General features: G+C 49.7%; 1 protein-coding gene across 6 annotated transcripts in view; it reads right to left on the bottom strand.

Annotated features, from left to right (window-relative positions):
* Positions 1-11,814: 11,814 nt before the first annotated feature.
* BCL2L1 (BCL2 like 1) overlaps positions 11,815-21,993 on the bottom strand; it is a 48,742-nt gene continuing 38,563 nt past the window's right edge. For all 6 annotated transcript variants that reach the window (XM_047852490.1, XM_047852492.1, XM_047852489.1 and 3 more), the window contains exon 3: positions 11,815-13,475. In XM_047852490.1, coding sequence (XP_047708446.1) covers positions 13,338-13,475 — 138 coding nt within the window. In that variant the 3' untranslated portion in view covers positions 11,815-13,337. The remainder of the gene's footprint in view (positions 13,476-21,993) is intronic.

Here is a 21,993-nt window from a genome sequence, read left to right as displayed (position 1 = left end):
TTGGCTTGCAAAGCCACCTTCCTGCTACATCCTCACATGTTCTTTCCTTTCGGCATGCACGTCCCTGGTGTCTCTTTGTATGTCCAGATTTCCTCTGCTTACAGACACGCCCGTCAGCTTGGGTTAAGGCCTTTCCTAATGACCTCATTTTAACTTCGTTACCTCTTTAAAATTCCTATCTCCAAATACCCTCACATTCTGAAGTTAGGGCTTCAACATAACGAATTCAGAGGAGACGTGACTCAACCCACAAGAGTTGGGTTCAAAGTGATTCCATGTGTCTCCTTGTTCTGGGAGCTGTGGGCACTGAGGGCATTTTTGTCTCTTGGCAGAAGTCAGAGACTGCCGAGGGGGCAGGGGAATGGTTAGGGACACGTGATGCTCTTAAAGGCCGGGCTCCACAGAATCAGCACCACCTTCCACTGGTCCAAGCAAGTCCTCTGGTGTTCCGGTTACCGTTGCTACCTTCCAAACCACCCCAAAACGTAGTGGCACAAAGCAGCCATTTTATTCTGCTCGCCAATTCTGTGGGTCAGCAATTCAGGCAGGGCACAGCGGTTACTGTTTGCCTCTGTTCTAGAATGTTTGAGGTCTCGGCTGGGAACACTCCAGAGGCAGTGGCCAGAATGTTCTGGAGGTGTTTTCACTCTGGTGGTTGACGCTGGCTGTCAGCTGGCCGAGCCGGCCTGCTCTGTCAACGGGACATCCTTCTTTTGTGGCCTGCCCGGGTGGTCTCTCTGTGTGGGCTACTTTGGGCTCCCTCAGAGCCTGGTGGGCGGGTCCCAAGAGAGCACTCCAAGAGAACAAGAAGAAAGGGTATTGCACTCTCACGATCTAGCCTCGGAAGACACATAGCATCACTTCTGCCGAACCCTGTTGGTCAAGGCACTCACAGAGCTCCACCCGCGTTCAAGGGGGAGCGGACGTGGACTTCCCTACCCGATGGTCACAGTGTAAGATGCAAGATGCACGTGAGATGGGAAATATGGTTGTGGCCACCTTTGGACAATATAGTCTGCCACCCACAGCCAAGCCCAACATCAACGGGCAGAGAGATAGCCTCCGTCGGAGTACACGTGGCGAGCGTGGGGTGGAGCGAAACTGTGAGCAAATACCACCCCCTCTCACAGATGGGGAGAAGTAACCAACACACAATCATGTTGATAAAAGCTAAAACTGACCCACAGTAACTTGGATGTTGACAAAACTTCAAACAGTAACATTTTGACATTTAGATTGTCAAATTTAGACCTGAGAATTCTGGTGAGGGGCGCCTGGGTGGCTCAGTGGGCTGAGCGTCCAACTTCGGATCAGGTCATGATCTCACGGTTCGCGGGTTCAAGCCCCGCATCGGGCTCTGTGCTGACGGCTCAGAGCCTGGAGCCTGCTTCGGATTCTGTGTCTCCCTCTGTCTCTCTCTCTGCCCCTCCCCTGATCATGCTCTGTCTTTCTCTGTCTCTCAAATAATAAAATAAAACATTAAAAAAAAATTTTTTTTAAATCGGACCAAATAGAAATAATGGGTACTAGCAGACAATGCATAATGGCAGAACACCCTTGAAATCAGATGTGGATGGGGCGCCTGAGTGGCTCAGTTGGTTAAGCATCCGACTTCAGCTCAGGTCATGATCTCATGGTGCATGAGTTCGAGCCCCGCATCGGGCTCTGTTCTGACAGCTCAGAGCTTGGAGCCTGCTTTGGATTCTGTGTGTGTCTCTCTCTCTGCCCCAGCCCCACTTGTGCTCTGTCTCTCTTTGTCTCTCAAAAATGAACAAATGTTAAAAAAAAAAAAAAAAAAGGAATGAAATGTGGGTAAAAATGACTGAGGGGAGAATCACATCTTGTTGGCAGCATTTACTCCACAAGGTCAAGTTGATTGCAATGCAAAAAATAATTTTGTAAAATTAAATTTAAAATGGCAAACATTGGAAAGAATTTGACTTTGGTCATAAAATAACTGATTGAGGAATAAAATTGACTTCAGGCAGCTTGCTCAAGAAAGCTCTCTCTTAAAAAAAAAAAAGCTCTTTCTTGATGTATTAGAATTAGTGTAATTCTGATAAAAATATTTGGAGTCAAAACTCATAGTCAAAATAGTCTTGGGATAAACACAACCATGAGGTCAAAATGTCCTGTAATAGTAAAATTATCAGTAAAAACAAAGAAAGAGAGAGACTGCAAAGACAGATAAGGAACTAACAAGTATTTATCTGTATGAGAGACAGAGGGCTGATTTCCTTAATATGTTAAAAAAAAAAAAAACCTGGGGGGTGCCTGGGGGGCTCAGTCAGTTAAATGTCACACTCTTGACTTTGGCTCGGCTTGGGACATCATCTCACGGTTTGTGAGTTCAAGCCCCGAGTCGGGCTCCACACTGTCAGTGCAGATTCTCTGTCTGTCTCTCTCAAAATAAATAAGTAAATGTAAAAAAAAACCAAAAAACCAACCTGGGGTGCTGGGGTGGCTAAGTTGGTTGATCTCAGCTCGGGTCTTGATCTCAGGATTGTGAGTTCAAGACCCATATTGGGTGTGGAGCCTACTTAAAAAAAAAAAAAAGGCACCTGGATGGCTCAGTTGAGCATCGACTCTTGATTTTGGCCCAGGTCAAGATCCCAAGGGCATGGGATTGAGCCCTGCTCTGGGCTTTGCAGTGAGTGTGGATTCTGCTTAAGATTCACTCTCTCTCTCTCTCAAATTAAAAAATATTGGGGCACCTCAGTTGAGCATCCGACTTCAGCTCAGATCATGACCTTGCCATTCCTGAGTTTGGGCCCCACATCAGGCTCTGTGCTGACAGGTCAGAGCCTGAGGCCTGTTTTGGATTCTGTGTCTCCCTCTGTCTCTCTCTCTCTGTCCCTCCCCTGCTCATGCTCTCTCTCTCTCAAAAATAAACATTGGGGCGCCTGGGTGGCTCAGTTGGTTGAGCGTCTGACTTCGGCTCAGGTCATGATCTCACGGTTTGTGAGTTCGAGCCCCGCGTCCGTCGGGCTCTGTGCTGACGGCTTGGAGCCTGGAGCCCGCTTCAGATTCTGTGTCTCCCTCTCTTCTGCCCCTCCCCCACTTGCACTCTGTCTCTCTGTCTCAAAAATAAAATAAACATTCAAATAAATAAATAAAATAAACATAAAAAAATAAGATAAGTTTATTGATACTTGTTTTGTGCTTGAACACACAGCCTACCCTGTAGCACGTTTTCATGTGTATGGAAGAATATGTATTCTGCTGTTGTCGGGTGGGGTGTTCTATAGATGTCTGGTAGGGCTGGTTGGTTTCTAGTGATGCTTACATTGTCGATTTCTTCTCATTTCCTTTTGTGTATATTTTTAAAATATTCTCTTCACCGTCACCATGGGGATTTCAATTAACATAGGAAATTCAGAACAATCTCGCATTGATACCCATTTAATTTGAGTAACATATAAAAACCGCTCCATGCTCCCCCTTTCCGTTATTCTAATTATTCTATCATTCTAATATTTTTCTATTATTTTGTCACAAATTGTATCTTTATACATTGTGTGCCCATTAACATAGAGTTCTAAGTTTTTAGGCATTTGTATGTTATTTTTTAAATATTTATTTATTTAAGTAATCTCTATACCCAGCATGGGGTTTGAACTCACAGCCCTGAGATCAAGAGTTATCTGCTCCTCCTACTGAGCCAGCCAGATGCCCTCCCTTTTTTTTAATCCATTTGTGTTTCGTGTTTTTAAAATACACGCTTTTTAAAATAATTTTTTAAAAGTTTATTTATTTAGAGAGGGAAGGGGGAGGGGCAGAGAGAGACAATCCCAAGCAGGCTCCGAACTGCCAGCACAAAGCCTGACGTGGGGTTTGAACTTGCGAACCATGAGATCATGACCTGAGCTGAAATCAAGACTTGGACGCTTACCTGACTGAGGCACCCAGGCACCCCTATCCCTTTGCATTTTAAATCATGTAGGAGACAAAGAAAGTTATAACCCCAAAATATAATAATGCTTCTTTTATATCTATGTAGTTACCTTTATCAGAGTTCTTTATTTCTTTATATGTCTTCAAATTTCACTGATTTGTACTCTTTATCATTTCCTTCCTCCTTCTTGCTTTGAGTTTACTTTGCTCTTTTTCTTGTTTCTTGAGGTGGGAGCTTAGATTGTTGAATTGAGACTTTTTCTCTGTTCTTTAAAAAAAAATTTTTTTTAATGTTTATTTATTTATTTTTTTTTTCAACGTTTATTTATTTTTGGGACAGAGAGAGACAGAGCATGAACAGGGGAGGGGCAGAGAGAGAGGGAGACACAGAATCGGAAACAGGCTCCAGGCTCCGAGCCATCAGCCCAGAGCCCGACGCGGGGCTCGAACTCGCAGACCGCGAGATCCTGACCTGAGCTGAAGTCGGACGCTTAACCGACTGCGCCACCCAGGCGCCCCTTAATGTTTATTTTTGACAGAGAGACAGAGCATGAGTGGGCGGGGGCAGGGGGGATTGTGGCACAGAGAGAGAGGGAGACACAGAATGTGAAGCAGGCTCCAGGCTCCGAGCTGTCAGCACAGAGCCCGACGCGGGGCTCGAACTCACGAACCGTGAGATCACGACCCGAGCCGAAGCCGGACGCTCAACCGACTGAGCCACCCAGGCGCCCCGACTTTTTCTCTGTTCTGATGTGTGCATTTCTGGTACACACTTCCCTCTCAGCACTGCCCTTGCCGTGTCCTGCAAGTTTTGATATGTCATGCGCTCATCTCATTCAATTCAATGTGTTTTTAAATTTCCCTAGAGTCTTCTTCTTTGACTCGTGCATGATTTAGAAATGCGTTGTTTAGCTCTCTGAGTGTTTGGAGATTTCGTCTCATCTTCCTGTTGTTAATTTCCAGTTTGAGTCTCCTGAGGTCAGAGAACACATCGTGTGATTCCCATTCTTTTAAATTTGTTGGGGTTTGTTTTTTGTTTTATGTCCAGAATATGGTCTATACTGAGATATATTCAGCGGGCACTTGGAAAGAGTGAGTGTTCTGCTGTTGAATGCCACGTTCTCTGAATGTCAACTGGATTCCATTGTTGATGGTGCTGTAGAGAGTTCTATATTGTTGGTGATTTTCTGTCTAGTCGTTCTGTCAGTTGTTGAGAGAAGTGTATTGTTAATTGTGGATTTGTCTGTTTCTCTTTTCCATCAGTTTTTGCTGCTTGCGTGATCTTTTTTATCCTTTTTTCCTCCATCTGCCTATACATTTGAAGTGAGGTTTTTTGTTTTTTTTTTTTTTAAAGTTTATTTACTTACTTTGGAGACAGCGTGAGCAGGGGAAGAGCAGAGAGAGAGACGGAGAGCGGAGCCTGCCAGACGCAGGGCTCGAACCCACAAACCGTGATGGTGGTTGCCGTAGGTATAACATCACGTGCACATAACACAGTCTACCGGCACCCTCATTTTGCAATTTGAGTGAAGGGTAGAAACTTTACCCTCTTCACATCCCTTTACCCACTTTCGTTGTTGCCAGGTGGGGGTGGAATCGTGGGCTCCCAGTGTGTCTGCATCGACGTGTGGGAAGGAGGAGGCAGGCGAGGAGGGCTCGTTACTGGCCAGCAGACATTTAAGTCCTGGCTCCCTTGGCCTTACGACATCCCACACTGGTGGGAGTGTCTGGGCACCTTGACTCATGAGGTTGGACGGAGTCACCAAATCCCCACTTGGCCTTCGCTGATGTGGATAAGGCCACTGTTTTTCCCATGGTGTTTGGCTGGAGTGGAGCTCTTACTGTCTAGAAATGTTCTACCCTGCTGGCTTGTTCCTTTCCTAATCCCTTGACTAGACAAAGTAGGCTTTTGTTGGGGCTGTGTTGTCTTTTCTGTGCCCATTGGCTTTTTTTGGGCAGCCAAAAAAGCCAGCTCCAGCTTCTTTGGCTCCAAGTCTGGGATCTCTGAGACAAAAAGAAAACCCATAGGACTTGCCACTGGGTCATTCCTGGGGTCCTGAGGTCCCTGGCCTGTCTGCCTTCTCTTCACTTTTCAGTTTTCTTATGCTTGTTTTATATGCAATGTCCAGGGTTTTTAGCTTAATTAGGTGAAAAAGGAAAAAGCAGATCTGCTTCATTTTCCTAAAAGTGCGAGTATAGATAGAAGCAGGGTCACTTGTCCGGAGGAGTTTCTGCCAGGCTGCATTTTACCGATTGCGTTCCGTGTAGCACTTCTTGTGCCCCTGTATTTTCCATCCATGGTGGTTACATTTAGAAGCTTCGGTCACACGCAGAGCCGACTTTCGACAAGAACATTTCAGGGGCGTGCTGTGTTCTCTGACCGGGAGGCGCACGATGGCAGCGTCCTTGGGTGCCATTTGCAGCCCCTGCCGGTCATTGTGTGGATTCATTAACTTATCAGGGACACAGATGGCTTTCAAATTATTAAAAGACGCCAACCTCAATTAGAGTTTTGAAAATGAAATTTTAAAGTATAGGGTACTGTTTTTTTTTTCCTCAGCCAGATTGACAAAAGATCAAAGAGTGTTCACGCGGATGTTGGCAAGGGTGCAGGGGACACGCAGTTCCACGGGATGACAGCTTTGGCTGTCTCCATCAAAATAACACATGCATATATCCTTTGGCCCAGTGATTCTACTTCTATGAACATCCCGTGGGTGTACATGTGTATGTGCAAAATGACGGATACACCAGGCTGTTGATTGCAGTACTGTTTGGATTAGCAAGAGTTGAGAACTACCAAATTGTTCCTCCCTCCAGGAGAGTTTCCCAGCTGGTGTGCTACATAGTTTCGTGAGCTGTGGCAGACATGTTTTTGCCCCGGCCATGTGCCCGTAAGCCCGTCCTCAGAAGTCATGTGTAGATTTGGTGGACAGCTCTCATTCAAGGAACGGGCGCCTTGCCTTGTCCTTTTGACCATAGGTTTATGCCGGGCCCAAGCCTGGGGGCAGGCAGGAAGTGCCAAATGCTGGGGAGAAATACACGGGAGCAGCCCTCAGCCAATGAGGGATGGGAGTCGTTCAATGAATACATTGAGGTTCTTGTCCCTAGAACGTTCTACAAGTTTTTCAAAGGATGCCCTGGAAAAGAGCCCCATTGTCTCAAGTGGCAATTTACGTGCCATTGTACCCTGTGTTGGCCTGCCCTGCCTTACTGTCCCTGCTGTTCTAGGATCACCACTTAAACTGCTTACACCTGAATCCTTACTTTAGACTTCGTGTTTAGTGGATATCCATAAGAAGACACAGAGCTTGGGCAGTTGGAGTCCCAAGACTAATCCCCTCAGGGGTCCTTAGAGCAGCGGTAGGGGATGATGGAAGGGGGTGGCCTGACAGCTTAGCCTAAAAGCACGTACATTTATGGTGCCAGATGCCATTCTTAAGCACTTCACAAGCATAAAACCTGCACTAAATCTGCATAACCACCCATTATTATCATCTCCATTTTACAGGTGAAGAAACTGAGGCACAGGGAGGTTAAGGGCACCGGGCTATCCTAGGAAGTATGGTTTCAGAGCCCTGCTCCTAACTGCTACACAGCCTATGTCTCCTCTGGCCCTCACCGCTCCACCAGGATGCGTTGAGCACGGCGAAGGTTGGGCTCTTTTTCCTGGATGTCTACTGCAGGGATCAGCCACGGGGCACGTGGCCACCCATCCTCCACAAGGACCTTCACACAAAGTCTGTGGAGCCACCGGAGAAATTTGTTTTCCAGGTGCCCCAGGAGCTTGGCATGAAGTCCAGGTGAGACTGATGTGTCTAGAAGGGATGGTCAACCAGCTGCAGAGAGATGTCCTGCCACATGAATGGTTTGTAAATAAGGGCTTTATCATTATTTTTATTTATTGCTATTATTTTTACAAGGCACTTAGGACAGCGAACAGGTGTTTTGTTTTGTTTTGTTTTGCAGGGGGCGGGGTGGGGGGCACTGAATAGTTGTTCTGCTTTGCAGGGGCGGGGTAGGGGGCACTGTTTTTTACATCAGTGCAATTTGAGCTGAGCCTTCCTGACTAGGCTTGTTGGCTAGCCACTGCATTGTTTATATTCCCTTTTATTTTATTTTCAGAACTTTTTCTTTCTTATGCTTATATTCTTGGTACCTCAGTGTTTTGTTTTTTAATATTTTATCTTTAAGTAATTTCTACACCCAATGTGGGGCTTGAACTCACAACCCCGAGATCAAGATCAAGAGCCAGCCAGACACCTTGATACTTTTAAGTATCGATGTTTTAAGAGTGACTTCCTCAAATTTTAAGATTGGCAAATATTATCCCGATAGATTTGTCTTATTTGATTTTTTCAAATGTTTATTTTGAGAGACAGAAAGAGCAAGTGGGGGAGGGGCAGAGAAAGGAACAGAGAGAATCCCAAGCAGGCTCTGCACTGTCAACACTGAGCCCAACACAGGGCTCAATCCCACGAACTGGACCATGAGATCGTGACCTGAGCTAAAATCAAGACTCAGACGTTTAACCAACTAAGTCACCCAGGTGTCCCTGTCTTATTTGATTTTTAATAAATATCCATGCTCTAATGTTAGAATTCTGGTCATATGAAGTATTAATTCCCTCCTAAATTATTGAAACTGCCCCATTCCTGAGGGCTCATACATGAACACTTAGCTTGAACAATTCCGTGCAAACAGCCCATGAGTTCTTATGAAATTTAAATGGTTTTACCACAAAGTCTGTCCCTGCCTTCTTTCCTTCCTTTCTCCCTCTTTCCCTGCCTCCTTTCCTCTCTTCCTGTGTGCTGTGCAGCCTTGCCTAGTGTTAATAAGTCACAATCTTCTCAAAAAAAAAAAAAAAAAAAAAAAAGACTGGAAAGCTTTATGTCATTTCCTGTGTTCTGGAACTCATCATTACTTTAAAATACCTGAATGAGGAGCATCTGGGTGGCTCAGTCGGTTAAGCGGCCGGCTTCGGCTCAGGTCATGATCTCACAGTCCGTGAGTTCGAGCCCCGCGTCGGGTTCTGTGCTGACAGCTCAGAGCCTGGAGTCTGTTTCAGATTCTGTGTCTCCCTCTCTCTCTGACCTTCCCCTGTTCATGCTCTGTCTCTCCCTGTCTCAAAAATAAATAAAACGTTAAAAAAAATATATTTTTAAATACCTGAAATGAAAAAGTTCATTTGGATTTGAAATCCACTTGAATATATTATATTTGTCAATTAAATAAAGGGAAGAGCTGTTGGAATGTTTAAATATAATTTCAATTGTAAGCTTTGGGATGGTTAAATTTTTTCTTTTAGCACCTACTTGCAGCTATGAAGTCTCTTGTTGATGTCAACTACCAAGAATTTGAAGGGATCATCATCAATAAGCCTTGATTGGAAATTGTGTGAACCATTTTGATTATAAAAGCCCATATAAAATATTTGTGTCTCGGGGCGCCTGGGTGGCGCAGTCGGTTAAGTGTCCGACTTCAGCCAGGTCACGATCTCGCGGTCTGCGAGTTCGAGCCCCGCGTCAGGCTCTGGGCTGATGGCTCAGAACCTGGAGCCTGTTTCCGATTCTGTGTCTCCCTCTCTCTCTGCCCCTCCCCCGTTCATGCGCGGTCTCTCTCTGTCCCAAAAATAAATAAACTTTGATAAAATATTTGTGTCTCTTAAGGAATAAATTTTAAAATAGGTATATTGCTGTTTCAAAGTTCATTATGAAATATATTTCATTTTTCTCATTATAAATATAGTATATAGAAATGAATTCCGTCCCCTTCCCCGGACCCACATGGACAGTCTGAAACTCCTTCCAGCTTTTCCTCAGTGTGCAATTTCAGTATTTTATGCACATGCCATAGCATGTATAAAGTTGGAAATCACTGAGTTAGATAGAGGTCTGGTTAAAATACTACACAGCTAGAATAAATCATGAAGCTGTCATGAGTACTGATAACTGTTGAACCTGTATGATGAGTACACGGGGATTCCTGTATGAGTATGTAAACGTGTATAAGACATTACTTAGGGAGAAAATGCAAGGCAGTGTAGGTCTGTTACCATTTGTGTAAAAAAAGGCAGGGAGGATAAAAGTATATTTAAATCCATGTATTTGCCTGTATGTGAAAAGATGTTTCCAGAAGGATCAAAAATCTGAAGAGGGGCCTGAGTGGCTAAGGTAAAAGAGCAGGGGCAAGGGACACATTGTGGGGATAGGGGTGGGGGAAATGCTGGAGACTTTGGTGTTGAACTAAAGAGAATGATGACCCTGAGCACAGGGACAGCAGTGGCAAGCTCTGAATCTAACACCCAACGATTGGAAGTGTAGAGGTCCTTCTGGTGAGCCGGATGGAGGACGCAGGACACCGGGGAAATCTGGCCAGGTGGGAGACAGAGGTCATGGGCGCTACGGAAGGGCAGAGGGAGTGGGCGTGGCCTCAGGTCTCACCAGCCTCGACCACCAGGGGGCAGCCAAGCCTGCTCCTGAAGGCGTGAGGGGCGGAGCGTCCGAGGCAGGTTCCCGCCTCCAGCTCCGTCCCCGGCTGGAGCGCCCGCCCATAGGGTCCTCGTTTTCCCAGACCCTTTCGGGACCTCGGCTGCTACAGGTGGAACTGTATAGGAAGCCCGCCCCATGGTGGGGTCATCGCTGCCGCACCCTCCCCACTCCCTCAACCAGCCTCCCCCAAGCTCTTTTGGGTTATTTCATTCAATCTGGACCACAGTCGTGTGAGATGGGTACTGCCATCAATCCCATTTACGGAGGTGCAAGTTGGAGCACAGAGAAGGTAGGTAGCTTGCCCAAAGTCACAAGCCCAGGAAGGGTGACCCAGGAAACACACCTGACTTGCCCACCCTGAGAACCAGAGCCTTAATCAAACCATGGCTCCTTCACTGGTCTCCAGGTTTCTACTCTGCTCCCTTCCAGAACCTTCTCCACACAGCTGCCAGAGGGTGTTTTGGGGCCCTACGGGGGCATATCATTCCCTGACCACTTCCCTCTGGCTCTCACTGCCCTCAGGATCAAGTGCAGCCCCCTCATCCCACCGCTCTGGCATCACCTTGACCCAGGAGGCCTTCTCAACTCGACACACCCATTTTCCTTCAGCCTGAAGAAAACTTATTCACCCTGTGCACTTGCTTCTTCTTCACCAGGACCACTCTTCTTGCTTCCCCCATTCTTTTAGTTAACTCCTACATTCTTCCAGCTCTAGATCTCATTACCTCGTCTTCTAGGGAGTCTTCCCTGACTCCTGACTCCCAGACAAGCTCAGGCTCCACATTAAATACTGTTGGGGCACTATGAGCCTCTTAAGTTGCACTGGCCTCAGAAATGTGCTTCACTTTTGTAATTATAATGGTGTCACCATTCCAAAAACTCCCCAATCACCCTTGATTCCTCTTTCTTGACCGATTTCTAATCCATCAGTAAATCCTGTGGGATCTACCATTAAAATGTTACCTCAAGTCTGACTCCTTCCTACCTCCTGCCCGACTAGGTCCTTCATTAGTCTTGCCATTCTTCCTCATGGTCACCCAGATTCCACCTTTGCCCTCCAGCAGCCAGACCCATCCTTGTATTGGTCTGTTTTCCCAAGAATGGGAGTTCCATAAAGGAAGGGCCTTGTTCACTGCAGAATCCCCAGGGCTCTAGGATTGTGCCTGTGCCAGGCAGGCCTCAGTAAATACTTGCCAAGTGGCTGTTTCTTCCCCTAGAATGTCAGTTCCTGGGGGCAGGGACTGTGTCCCTCCTGTTCACGCACAGCCCCAGTGGCTTGGCACACAGCAGGCACTCAATAAAAACCCCATCAATGGCAGGTGGAGAGATTCAGGCCCAGAGGGAGCTCCCCTGCAGCACCCCTGCCCAGCAGCCAGCCGCACATCCCCTCCTTCCCCAGCCCGGGGCACACAAGAGCCCAGGTCCTTTGCTCACTGAGTCAACACAGTTTATTACTGAACTGCACTTTCACCTTCACACAGACTATTTCAAAGAGCTGGAACAAGTGTGGGGTGGGGGCTGAGTTGGGGGGGGGGGGACAGTTGCCCCTAAGGAGCCAGGACCCCCAGCTGGCTTCCCCAGACCAGGGCAGGGGAGGGAGCATCAGGCCGTTCAGTCTCCGGGCACCAGCTCTCCACGTGCACACGCACAGCAAGCCAGCAGCTCCTCACACATAAATACAGACACGCTTAACAAAAATAGTATATCATCTTCACAAGGAATAAAAACTAGTCTCGAATATGTACAGCAGAGAGCCCGGGATGGCTAGGGGTAGGCCGGGACCCCCGGGGATGAGACAGGCCATGGGTGGAGTAGAGGGAGGCCTGAAGGACTCCTGGCCAGGCCACTCTGACCTTGGCAGCCTGGTGACCCAGGCTGAATGGGGGTGGGGCACACACCTGTTTGACCAGGTAGGACTGGCCCTTCCAGCCACCCCCACCTGCACCTCGTGCATCAGGGTCTCCTTCCTGCCCTTCCTGCCTGAGGTAGGGAAGACTCTAGGGCTCCCACAGCTGCTCCCTGTAGCTCCCCTTCACGTCTGGGCCGAGGCCCCCGAACCCCTGAACTCTGTGGGCAGCAGCCCAAGGCAAAGATGCCACAGGCTGATCTCGCAGGAAGTGAGGCAGCTGAGGCCATAAACAGCTCTGGGGCACCTGCCTCGGGCCCAGTTGGTCCCTTAGTAATGGTCATGGGAGCCAAGGGAAAGGAAGGGGAAAGGAACTAGGGTGGTGCTAAACTGCAAGGGCCACCCTAGCTTTGGCATGGGGTGCTTCCTGCAGCTACAGCCCCCCACCCTGGGTGGGGCTGGCCTCTAGCCAGAGGCCTCTGGAGGACACTGGGATTGGGGTCAGGGACTTTGGCCAGGCCAGAGGTGGAGAGGGGGTCCTGGTCCTTGTTTCTTTATCCCAAGCAGCTTGAATCCCTAATTAGTCAAAAGTGGCCCCTAAGTGGCTCTTGGGAAGGTGGGGATGATAGGAAGGGGACCTAGATCCTGGAAGGGATAGGGAATGATCAATTCTGAGGCCACAAACATCAAAACGAAGGCAATCTAGTCTCTCCTGGGGAAAAGGGTCAGAAAACTTTCCAGCTCCCTGGCAAGAAAGCATTCTCAGGGAGGCTAAGGGGTTGGGGGGTTCCACCAAACAGGCAGGGCCCTCCAGCCCCCAACCACATATATCCCCACACCTGCCAGCTTCCATGGGGCAGATTTTGGGGAAACTCTGTGGGTTCTGAGGCCAGGAGAACAGAGGTGTGGGGAAGGCGGCTTTCACAGAAGCATGGTAGATTTCTAGAAAACTAATTGCAGGGGACCAGGTCTAGGCCCAACCCTGTGATGGGTAGGTGGCCACAGGCTGCATGTAGTGGTTCTCCTGGTGGCAATGGTTGCTGGATAAAGGGATGTGGTGGGGGCAGGGTAGGGCAGGGAGGGTTAAGTGGGTGGTCAGTGTCTGGTCATTTCCGACTGAAGAGTGAGCCCAGCAGAACCACGCCAGCCACAGTCATGCCTGTCAGGAACCAGCGGTTGAAGCGCTCCTGGCCCTTCCGGCTCTCGGCCGCTGCATTGTTCCCGTAGAGTTCCACAAAAGTGTCCTGCAGGGAGAAGAAGAGAAGGTGCTATTTGAGTCCTTTGACAGTAACATGGGGGGTAGGAGAAGGGGGCCATCTGCTGCAATGGTGATTTGAAAAACTATAGCCATCCGTGCCTCCTCTGGGCCAGATACAGGGTTAAAGGCAGCCCTTCTTCCTGATGCCCAGCTGGGGATGACCAACACACATTATTCTTGAGATAACAGGTGCAAAGCTGGGAAGGAGCTTTGTCCAAGGTGAGCTGGCTAAAAAGTGGTACTGGAGAACCTGCGGGAAAGAGATAGGCAGGGGCAGGGAGGTGACAGGAGGCTAGGTGGCTGGAGCAGAGGGCAGGAAAGAAGGGGACAGGGGAGAAGAGGGTAAAGTGGTGAGCGAGAGCTGGCTCATGTGTGGTCTGGAAGCAGAGGAGGAGCATGGAGTTGAGTCTGTGAGTAGCCTTCCCACTGCTGTGACACAGGGAGGGGACAGGGAGGGAGAGGAGATGGGGCTAAATTCCCAGTGATTCAGGGGCAGGTCAAGTCTGGGGATTATGAGCCAAAGGCTCCTTCTCCCGCTGGAGGGAGCCTCTGGCCAGGATGAGTGATGGGTAGACAGAGCGGGGCAGAGTGGAGGGGCAGCAATGATGACGCAGGACTGGGACAGGATCTAGGAGGCCCTGTCCATGTCTTTCGGCCTGCCCCCAGGGGGCGTGACTCTGGGCCCAGGAGGAGGTGAGCAACAGCCTTCAGCCCTGAGGCCAGTCAGGAGGGAAGCACATGATATGGGGAAGGTAGGGCTGTGGGTTAAATTACCCAGCCCAGGGCGGAGCCAGCCTGTGGGGCAGGGAGAGGGGGTTTGCAGTACCCGTTAGTGAGGCGGCTTTGCTCCCTATTTGTCCTCTAATCCTCCCAACAATGCTGCAGTACAGACCCTCTCTTCCCATTTACAGACCAGGAGCCTCTGGGCCTAGGGAGGTGTGTGTCTAGAGTGTGAATGGATCACCTGCTGGTCCCAGGGCCCATGTTCCTCCTCTCCACCAAGAAGGTGGGCCCCCATTTCCACCTGGTCCCAACTGGCCGAGTGGTGGCTGCTCCCTCAGACCAGTTGGTTCCAAGTTCCACCAGGCCAGTTTGCTCACTGTGATGTGTGCCTGGCCTTCCTTCTGGTCTTGACAAGCGCCCTCAGTCCATGCTCCACACAGAGGATTTTTAAAAACATAGATCAGATCACGGCACGCCTGGGTTTAAAGTCCTCCAACAGCTTTCCCTTGCACTTAGAAAGCCAGTGTCATTTTTGCTCACATCCTGGTAGCTAGCAGAGTGCCCTGTGCACCAAACTGCCAAGATGACTCAAAGACTCCTGAGTGTTTATTAAGCCATCAGGGAAACAGCAGAGACACCGAAGCTGCAGCCCCTACCAGACAGTTTACGATGTATGGGGGGAAAACCACTAGAAAAAGTCCCTCCATTCAGGCCATGTCACTCCTTCCCATCTCATCCCAAGCTCTCAGCCTTCACAAGGCTTCCTATCACACCTGGAATAAAGCCCTCACTCCTCACCACGGCCAGCGAGGTCTCTCGGAACCTGCTCCTCCCTCCCTGCTGCACACTCGCCACACGGGTCTCCTTGCTTTTCCTCCAACATCTGCTTGGGAGCTTGCTGTTCTCACTGCCTGGAGCACTTGACCCCAGATCACCACCCACCTCACTCCCTCATTTCACTGCCGACTCTGCTCAAATGTCATCTCCTCAGAGAGGCCTGCCTTGGCCACCTCGTCTAAAATGGTACCCATCCTCCTCTCTACCTGTCCTCTTACCCTGTTTTATTTTTCTCCCCAGCACTTCTCATAACGGTGCATAATGAACAGATTCAACACTTTGTTTCGTCTCTTGCACTAGGTGTGGCTTGACGAGGGCAGAGCCCCTGTCTTGTCTCTACATACCCAGTGCCTGGAACAGTGTCTGGCACGTGTTGGTGCTCCATAAACACGAGTAGAATGAAGGTACTACAAGTCTACTAAGTGCCACGTAGTTACCCATTTCACCTTCATCAGCTAGATTTGAGCCCCATTTCACACTGGAGAGGGAAGACCTTGCCTGGGGTCAGCCGGCTAACAGGTGGCAGAGCCAGGACCAGGACGCAGGGACACTCAGCTCCAAAGGAAGCATGGCTATAGCAGGACACTTCCCTATGTGGGGGACTGGGATGACGTGTCCTGTCAGTAGCGCTAAAATGGGATTCTAGAAAGAGGCGGTGGAGTTGAGGAGGAGCCCTGGGTCTGGAGAGAGAAGGGCAGTGGTGTGGCAGCAGCCAGCCTCCTAATTCTCTGGCCTTGTCGCTGCCCAGGCATCGTCGTGTGGATATGCTTCCGTCTCTCCCCCCTCATCCCGGCTAGCCTCATGGGTTGTTGGCGGACAAAGAAATTCTTACAGGAGTTGTAATTTTTCTGGTCCTAAGTGAAGTAGGCCCAAGTGGAGTCACAAAAAAAGATGGATCTGTGATGGGGGAAGACGACTGGGCTATCGGGGGCATGGGAGAAGTGAGGCCAAGGCCAGAAGGAACTGGCTCTCCCAAGGGGCCCAATGTCTCTTAAGAAACCAGGGACACTGGGGTTGCAGCCAAAGTGGGAGAGGCCTGGCTCTCTCGATGGGAACTTTCCTAAAGTAGAGGGCTGGCAGCCACGGGAAACTTTCCTCTCTGGGGCTGGGTTGGAGTAAACAGGCCCTGTCCCTGCAAGGGCACAAAGCACTCACTGTCCAGGAACAGTCATTCCAGGGTGGAGGGAACATTCTCGTTTCGGTGCCATAGAGAACAAGACTCTGACCTGCCCAACCCCCCGACTCATGCATTCCTGGCCAGGACAACCTTCATTAGGAGCTCCTTCTCCTGGGGAGGGGGAGTAGGATTTCCAGAGGCCACGGATTCTGGGGACTGCTTTTGCAGACAGAGCATGAGCAAAATGGGGTGTGCCATTGCAGGGCGGGTGCTGGGGAGACAGTGGTGTGGGTATATTTAGCTCAAGGTTCACACGACACACTTGGAAACAAACACAGCCATTTTCTCAGTGGGCGGTTGCCCTGGATAAACAAGCAGCATTGCAGAGCAGCCTGGTTCTGGAAAAGCAGAGATAAGCCCCGGTGCTCCTCAATGGCTCCCACTAGTTTCAGCCAGAGCTGGCATGGTGGGCAGGAGGGTGAGATGCAAGGGTGAGTGGCAGGGAAGTCTCTGATGTCACAGAGGCTTTCAAGAGACCCGGGCATGAGGCTGTCTGCATTCTCAGCTGAGGTGACAGCAACGTGGGGGAAGTTTTCTCTTTGTAGCTGTGACCGCTGCCATGGGATTCGTAAAGGAGTTTTCAGGGCCACCGGGGATAGGCAATGGCTAATGACTTCCATGGGAGGATCATGGACTCCCCCGCCAGCCAGATCCCCCACAAGTTAGTAAGACCAATGCACCTGCCCATTCTATAGTTTCACACGGCTAGTTTGTGGTAGAGCCTGGACTAGGAACTGGTGTCTCCCGACTTGGCATCAGGGCCCTTTAGAGCAGTGAGCCAAGAACCAGGGTCCCCAGGAGAAGCCAAAGCTGGGACCACTTTCAAGATCCTGCCTCCAACAGTCCTGGCCACATACATGGAAGGGCTCCACCCAACATACTCCAGGGTGCTTTTCACCCCTGTGTGTCCTCTTAACTGGTCACCCTCCCCGTATCATCTTCCTCAGCCAACCGCTACTCAGCTTACGAGACTCCATGACAAAGGTCTCCTTTGTGCTTCCAGGGTTTTTGGACTTTCATTTACACCATAAATATGTCTTTCTTTTTTTTTTTTTAATTTTTTTTTAACGTTTATTTATTTTTGAGACAGAGAGAGACAGAGCATGAGTGGGGGAGGGTCAGAGAGAGAGGGAGACACAGAATCCGAAGCAGGCTCCAGGCCCCGAGCTGTCAGCACAGAGCCCGACGCAGGGCTCAAACTCACGGACCGCGAGATCATGACCTGAGCCGAAGTCGGACGCTTAACCGACTGAGCCACCCAGGCGCCCCTTTCTTTCTTCTTTTTAAAGTAAGCTCTACACTCAATGTGGGTCTTGAACTCCCGATCCTGAGATCAAGAGTGCATGCTCTCTCTACCCACTGAGCCAGCCAGGCGCCCCACACCGTAACTATTTCTCGTGTGCTAACCATGCTCCAACCCCAGTACGGGAGACACAGCAGTGAACAAGACAAAGAAGATCTCTGCTTTTATGGAGCTTCTGTTCTAGTCTGTGTGTTCTCAACGGGAGGGCTATCACTCCCAGTGGGGCAAAGCAAAAAATTCTTGGATATTACAGTGGTTTGTGGCTTTCCACGGGGCCACAGCACATAAAGAGATACGGAGTACAGCTGTGGTATTCAAATGTCACAGGAAGGCAACAAGGACAAGAATGTCGAAAAAGATGCCTGAGGCGGATGGCAATAGGAAAAAAGGTTGAGAAACACTGTCCTGGTAGAAAGCAGACAGGGTAAGAAGCAAGACAATTTCAGAGATGATGGGGTTTTGAAGACAGTAAGTCATGGGGTGGTGACAGAGAATAGCTGGGGGACTGATATAGGTGGAGTGGTCAGAGAAGGTCTCCCTGGGGAAGTGAGGTTTGAGCTGAGAGCTGAATGGCAAGGTGCAAGTAGCCAAGAGAGGATAGAAAACCTGGGGTAAAAAAAGAGCCTGTTTCAGCAGAAGCAACAAGTGCAAAGGCCCTGAGGCAAGAACGAGAGGCAAGGTGTCCCTAGGCTGAGCCCCATTTGTGTGTCAGTTCCCCCCTCAGTCAGCGGGCTCAAGTCTGACATATGTCTGAAGCCAGGCCCATCCAGACAGGCACAGACGGACTAAAGCTAGATCTCTGCCCAGAGGCCAACTGAACAATGCAGGTTACCCTGCAGCCATCTGCAACCCTGGTGAAGTGAGGAAAAAGGCTGGCACAATGCCCCTCAGGCAGCGGCCCATCCACCCTGCCAGGGGCTGAAGTGCAGCACCCACCTGAGACTGATCAATCCTCTGATGCTCACCCTTCTCTCTCACCTCCCACGTTTCCATTCTTCTTCACAGCGGTGTGACTTTGAGCAGCCCAGTCCTCACTTGTTAAATAACAATAAAATAATAACAACTGCTAATATGGCAGCTGACCTTTATTACACATTTGAATGTTAGCTGTACCAGGCACTGAGCTAAAGCACTTCACCCAGACTGGGGCATACTCCCTGATTACACGCACAATCACATACAGTTGAGTGACTATGTTTTGTCCTGTCTCTTCCACTAGATTGTGTGTGGTTTTATCCCTTGTACCTCTAGAACCTGATGCTGTACCTGGAACACAGCAGGTGCCATTCTAAATGAATCTATTATATATATACACATAGATTATATATATACACACATATATATATATATATACACATGATGTACACATCATTAGATGAACAAATGATTACTTTCATTTAATCCTCGTACTATTTATCAATAGCCACATCTACGGATGTGAAAATGGAGGCTTCAGAGTTCACCTGGGACTTGTCAGAGTTCTGGCCTCTTGCTCATTCTGGTATCTGATTCTGCCTTCTTCAGTCCCTGCTGCCCCTGCCCACAGAGAACCTGACCTACACAGTGGCAGTGGTGGGAGATGATTCCTGAGCACTTACCCTGCAAGAAGGCACTCCTCCTGGTCCTTTTTGTGGATCAGTTCACTGAATTGTCCCCACACTGTCAGGCAGTGGGTACTGTTGTTAATTCATCATACAGCTGATGGCCCTGTGGCCCTCAGATCATCTGTGACTTGCCCAAGGTCACACAGTGGCTGGGTTGCCTGCACTAGCAGTCTGGCTCCAGTATCTTTGCTCCCAACCTCCATACAAGACTATGCTTACTTTCAATGTTTATTTATTTTTGGGACAGAGAGAGACAGAGCATGAACGGGGGAGGGGCAGAGAGAGAGGGAGACACAGAATTGGAAACAGGCTCCAGGCTCTGAGCCATCAGCCCAGAGCCCGACGCGGGGCTCGAACTCACGGACCGCGAGATCGTGACCTGGCTGAAGTCGGACGCTTAACCGACTGCGCCACCCAGGCGCCCCGACTATGCTTACTTTCAAAAGGACAATACTTTTCAAGCCCCATCATGGTCCAGGTGCATGCACTTGTATTACTGAAGGAGGACCTCAATCTACAGCCAGGTAAACCGAGGCTCAGAGACACCGAGAGACCTGCCCAAAGTGGGTATGTGGGGAAGTTGGTTGCAAGTTCCAGCATGTGCAGCAGCAACCCCATTTCTGGGCCAGGGCTATAGTCCTGAGTCCCTCTCGGAGGGGGAAGGTTGCCCAAGGCCACCAGCTGAATGAATGAGCTCTGGCCCCCAGCCAGCTGAGGGGAACTGGGTGCCACAGGAAAAGGATGTGACGAAGACCAGGAGGGAAAGTGAAACCCTTCCGTCCTGGCTTCAGTGGGGAACAAGTGCTTGTGCCAGACGGGCCCTTCCTTCCTCTAGGGTGACTCTGGAAGGCCCAGGCCCACCACTTCCTTCCTGCTTGGTTATTTTGGGAAAGAGGTAGGTGGAGAAGAGGAAGGGGCTCCTAGCAGCCCAGAGAAAGTGCCAGAGACATCAGCACTGTACCTTCCCTTGGCCTCATCACGGCCCAGCATGGGCAGGCCAGGGATCCCTTGCAGAGTCACTTTCTGCTGCTAGCCTCAGTTTCCCTGAAGGAGAGGCTGATACATGCCTGCTGAATAGATAAATGAGGCCTTGTTAGGAGATCCCAGGGAGATGGCAGGAAGGGGGGATGGGGCAAAAGGAGAGGCCTTATCACTCTCTTGGCAGGGAGTTGCAGGCGGAGACTCGGAAGAAGTGAGGTTTGTGGTTGGAATCCACTTCCCTTGGCTTTCCCGGGGGAGCCGCTGGGGTCAGCAATGTGAAAGAAACACGGCCTTTCTCCTCTACTGGGAGTGGGCAATTCAGAGAGGCAGCTCAGGGCAGAGGCAGAGACGAGTGACCAGATTATGCTAGGGTGACCCCAGTCTAGCCAGCCCAGTTGTGGGCACCATAGCAAACCTCTGTACTTCAGAGCCTCAGTTTCTCCTGTTTTGACCTCCCAAGACAGTGGTGGTGAGAAAAGGGGATGAAAGCACTTAGCACTTACTAAAAAGCAAGGTGACCTCGGTGTTACTGGCACAACAGTGTGTCATGGGGGGGGGGGGGGGAGAGGGGGCTCAAGCCATCTGGGCTTCAGGGAATATCTGGAGGCATCCTTGCAGCAAACTTCACGTTAATCTTTCTCCAGTTCTGCCCCTGTCAGCTGCCAGCCTCTCCTCCCCCGCCTCCTCCCTCACCATTAGTTCTCAGAAGCTAAGCCTGACAGATGTGCTCATTTCTCAGAAAAGGAAGTGGTTGTGCCGGGAGGAGATAACACCTCCGCTGGGGAATTGAGAAAGGCTATCGGGCCTAGCAGTGCAAGCGTGGGCTCTCCACCTCCTCAGCTCAGAACCAGGATGCTAGTCTTAGAGGCAGAGACGTTTACTGGGGGCACAGATGCTCATTTAGAGGCTTACAACCTCCTTCCCTGGGATGACTGATATTTAACTGAGAACTTACTGTGTACCAGGCATGGTGCTAAGAGCTTCATCATGTATATGAATTCACTTAATCCTAGCAATAACCCCATGAAGTGCTATTGTTACTTTCCATGTTACAGATGAGGAAATGGGCTCAGAGGTCAAGGGACCCTGCCAAGGACGTACGGCTCATATGGCAGAGTTAGGGCTTGCATGCGGCAGTCTGGCTCTAGAGCCCAAGCACTGAATGGCTCCTGGGAGGCTGCTGCATGTTCATATGCATTCGTTCCCTGGAAATCCAAGACCTCCCTCACTTTGCTGTCTCTCATCCCACCCCTGCTAACCCCCTACTGTCTCATGAGTGGATGGCTATAGCTTTTCATTCTTCTTCCAGTGTCCTGGGAGATAAGGTTCACCCTTGAAAAAGAGTCGGAGACTCAAAAATGACCTCATAACATACCTACCCAACCTCTCATGTGATGCTGAAGCTCATCCCTAACATCCTGATTTCCCAGACAGGTTCAGAAAGGTGGAACATCAAGATCATGTGGTAGGTGTGTTTCACTCCCGATGGCCCATCCTCGTGGGAGTTCGCAGTCATCTCTAGGGCATCTCTGCTTATATACTCATGGAGCACTTCACTTTTGGAAAGCTCTCTTTGCCTCTTTTCCTCTATCTCCCCCCACTGGCTGGCATCAGATATGGTCCTCTCTCCTCTAGCTCTGTCCCGAGGGCTGTCCAAGAAATCACCAGGGGCTGGCAGAGGAAGCTTTGCTGGCCTTGTTCTGGGTCCTGGACCAGGTTGTGCTCCTCTCTGAGTAGAATTTCCTCATTGGTAAAGTGGCAGTGTTATCTGGGTGAGGCCAAGGCTCTATTTCTATTTCTTCTATTTCTCTACCAAGTTGGGCTGCCAGCACCTTACCCACTAAGTCTTGCAATTAGACTTGAGAGGTGTTAGCTTTGG

The sequence above is a fragment of the Prionailurus viverrinus genome, chromosome A3 (assembly GCF_022837055.1).
Source record: "Prionailurus viverrinus isolate Anna chromosome A3, UM_Priviv_1.0, whole genome shotgun sequence".
NCBI lineage: Eukaryota > Metazoa > Chordata > Mammalia > Carnivora > Felidae > Prionailurus > Prionailurus viverrinus.
Note: the sequence above shows the minus strand (reverse complement) of the source record. Positions and strands in the feature narration are given on the sequence as shown.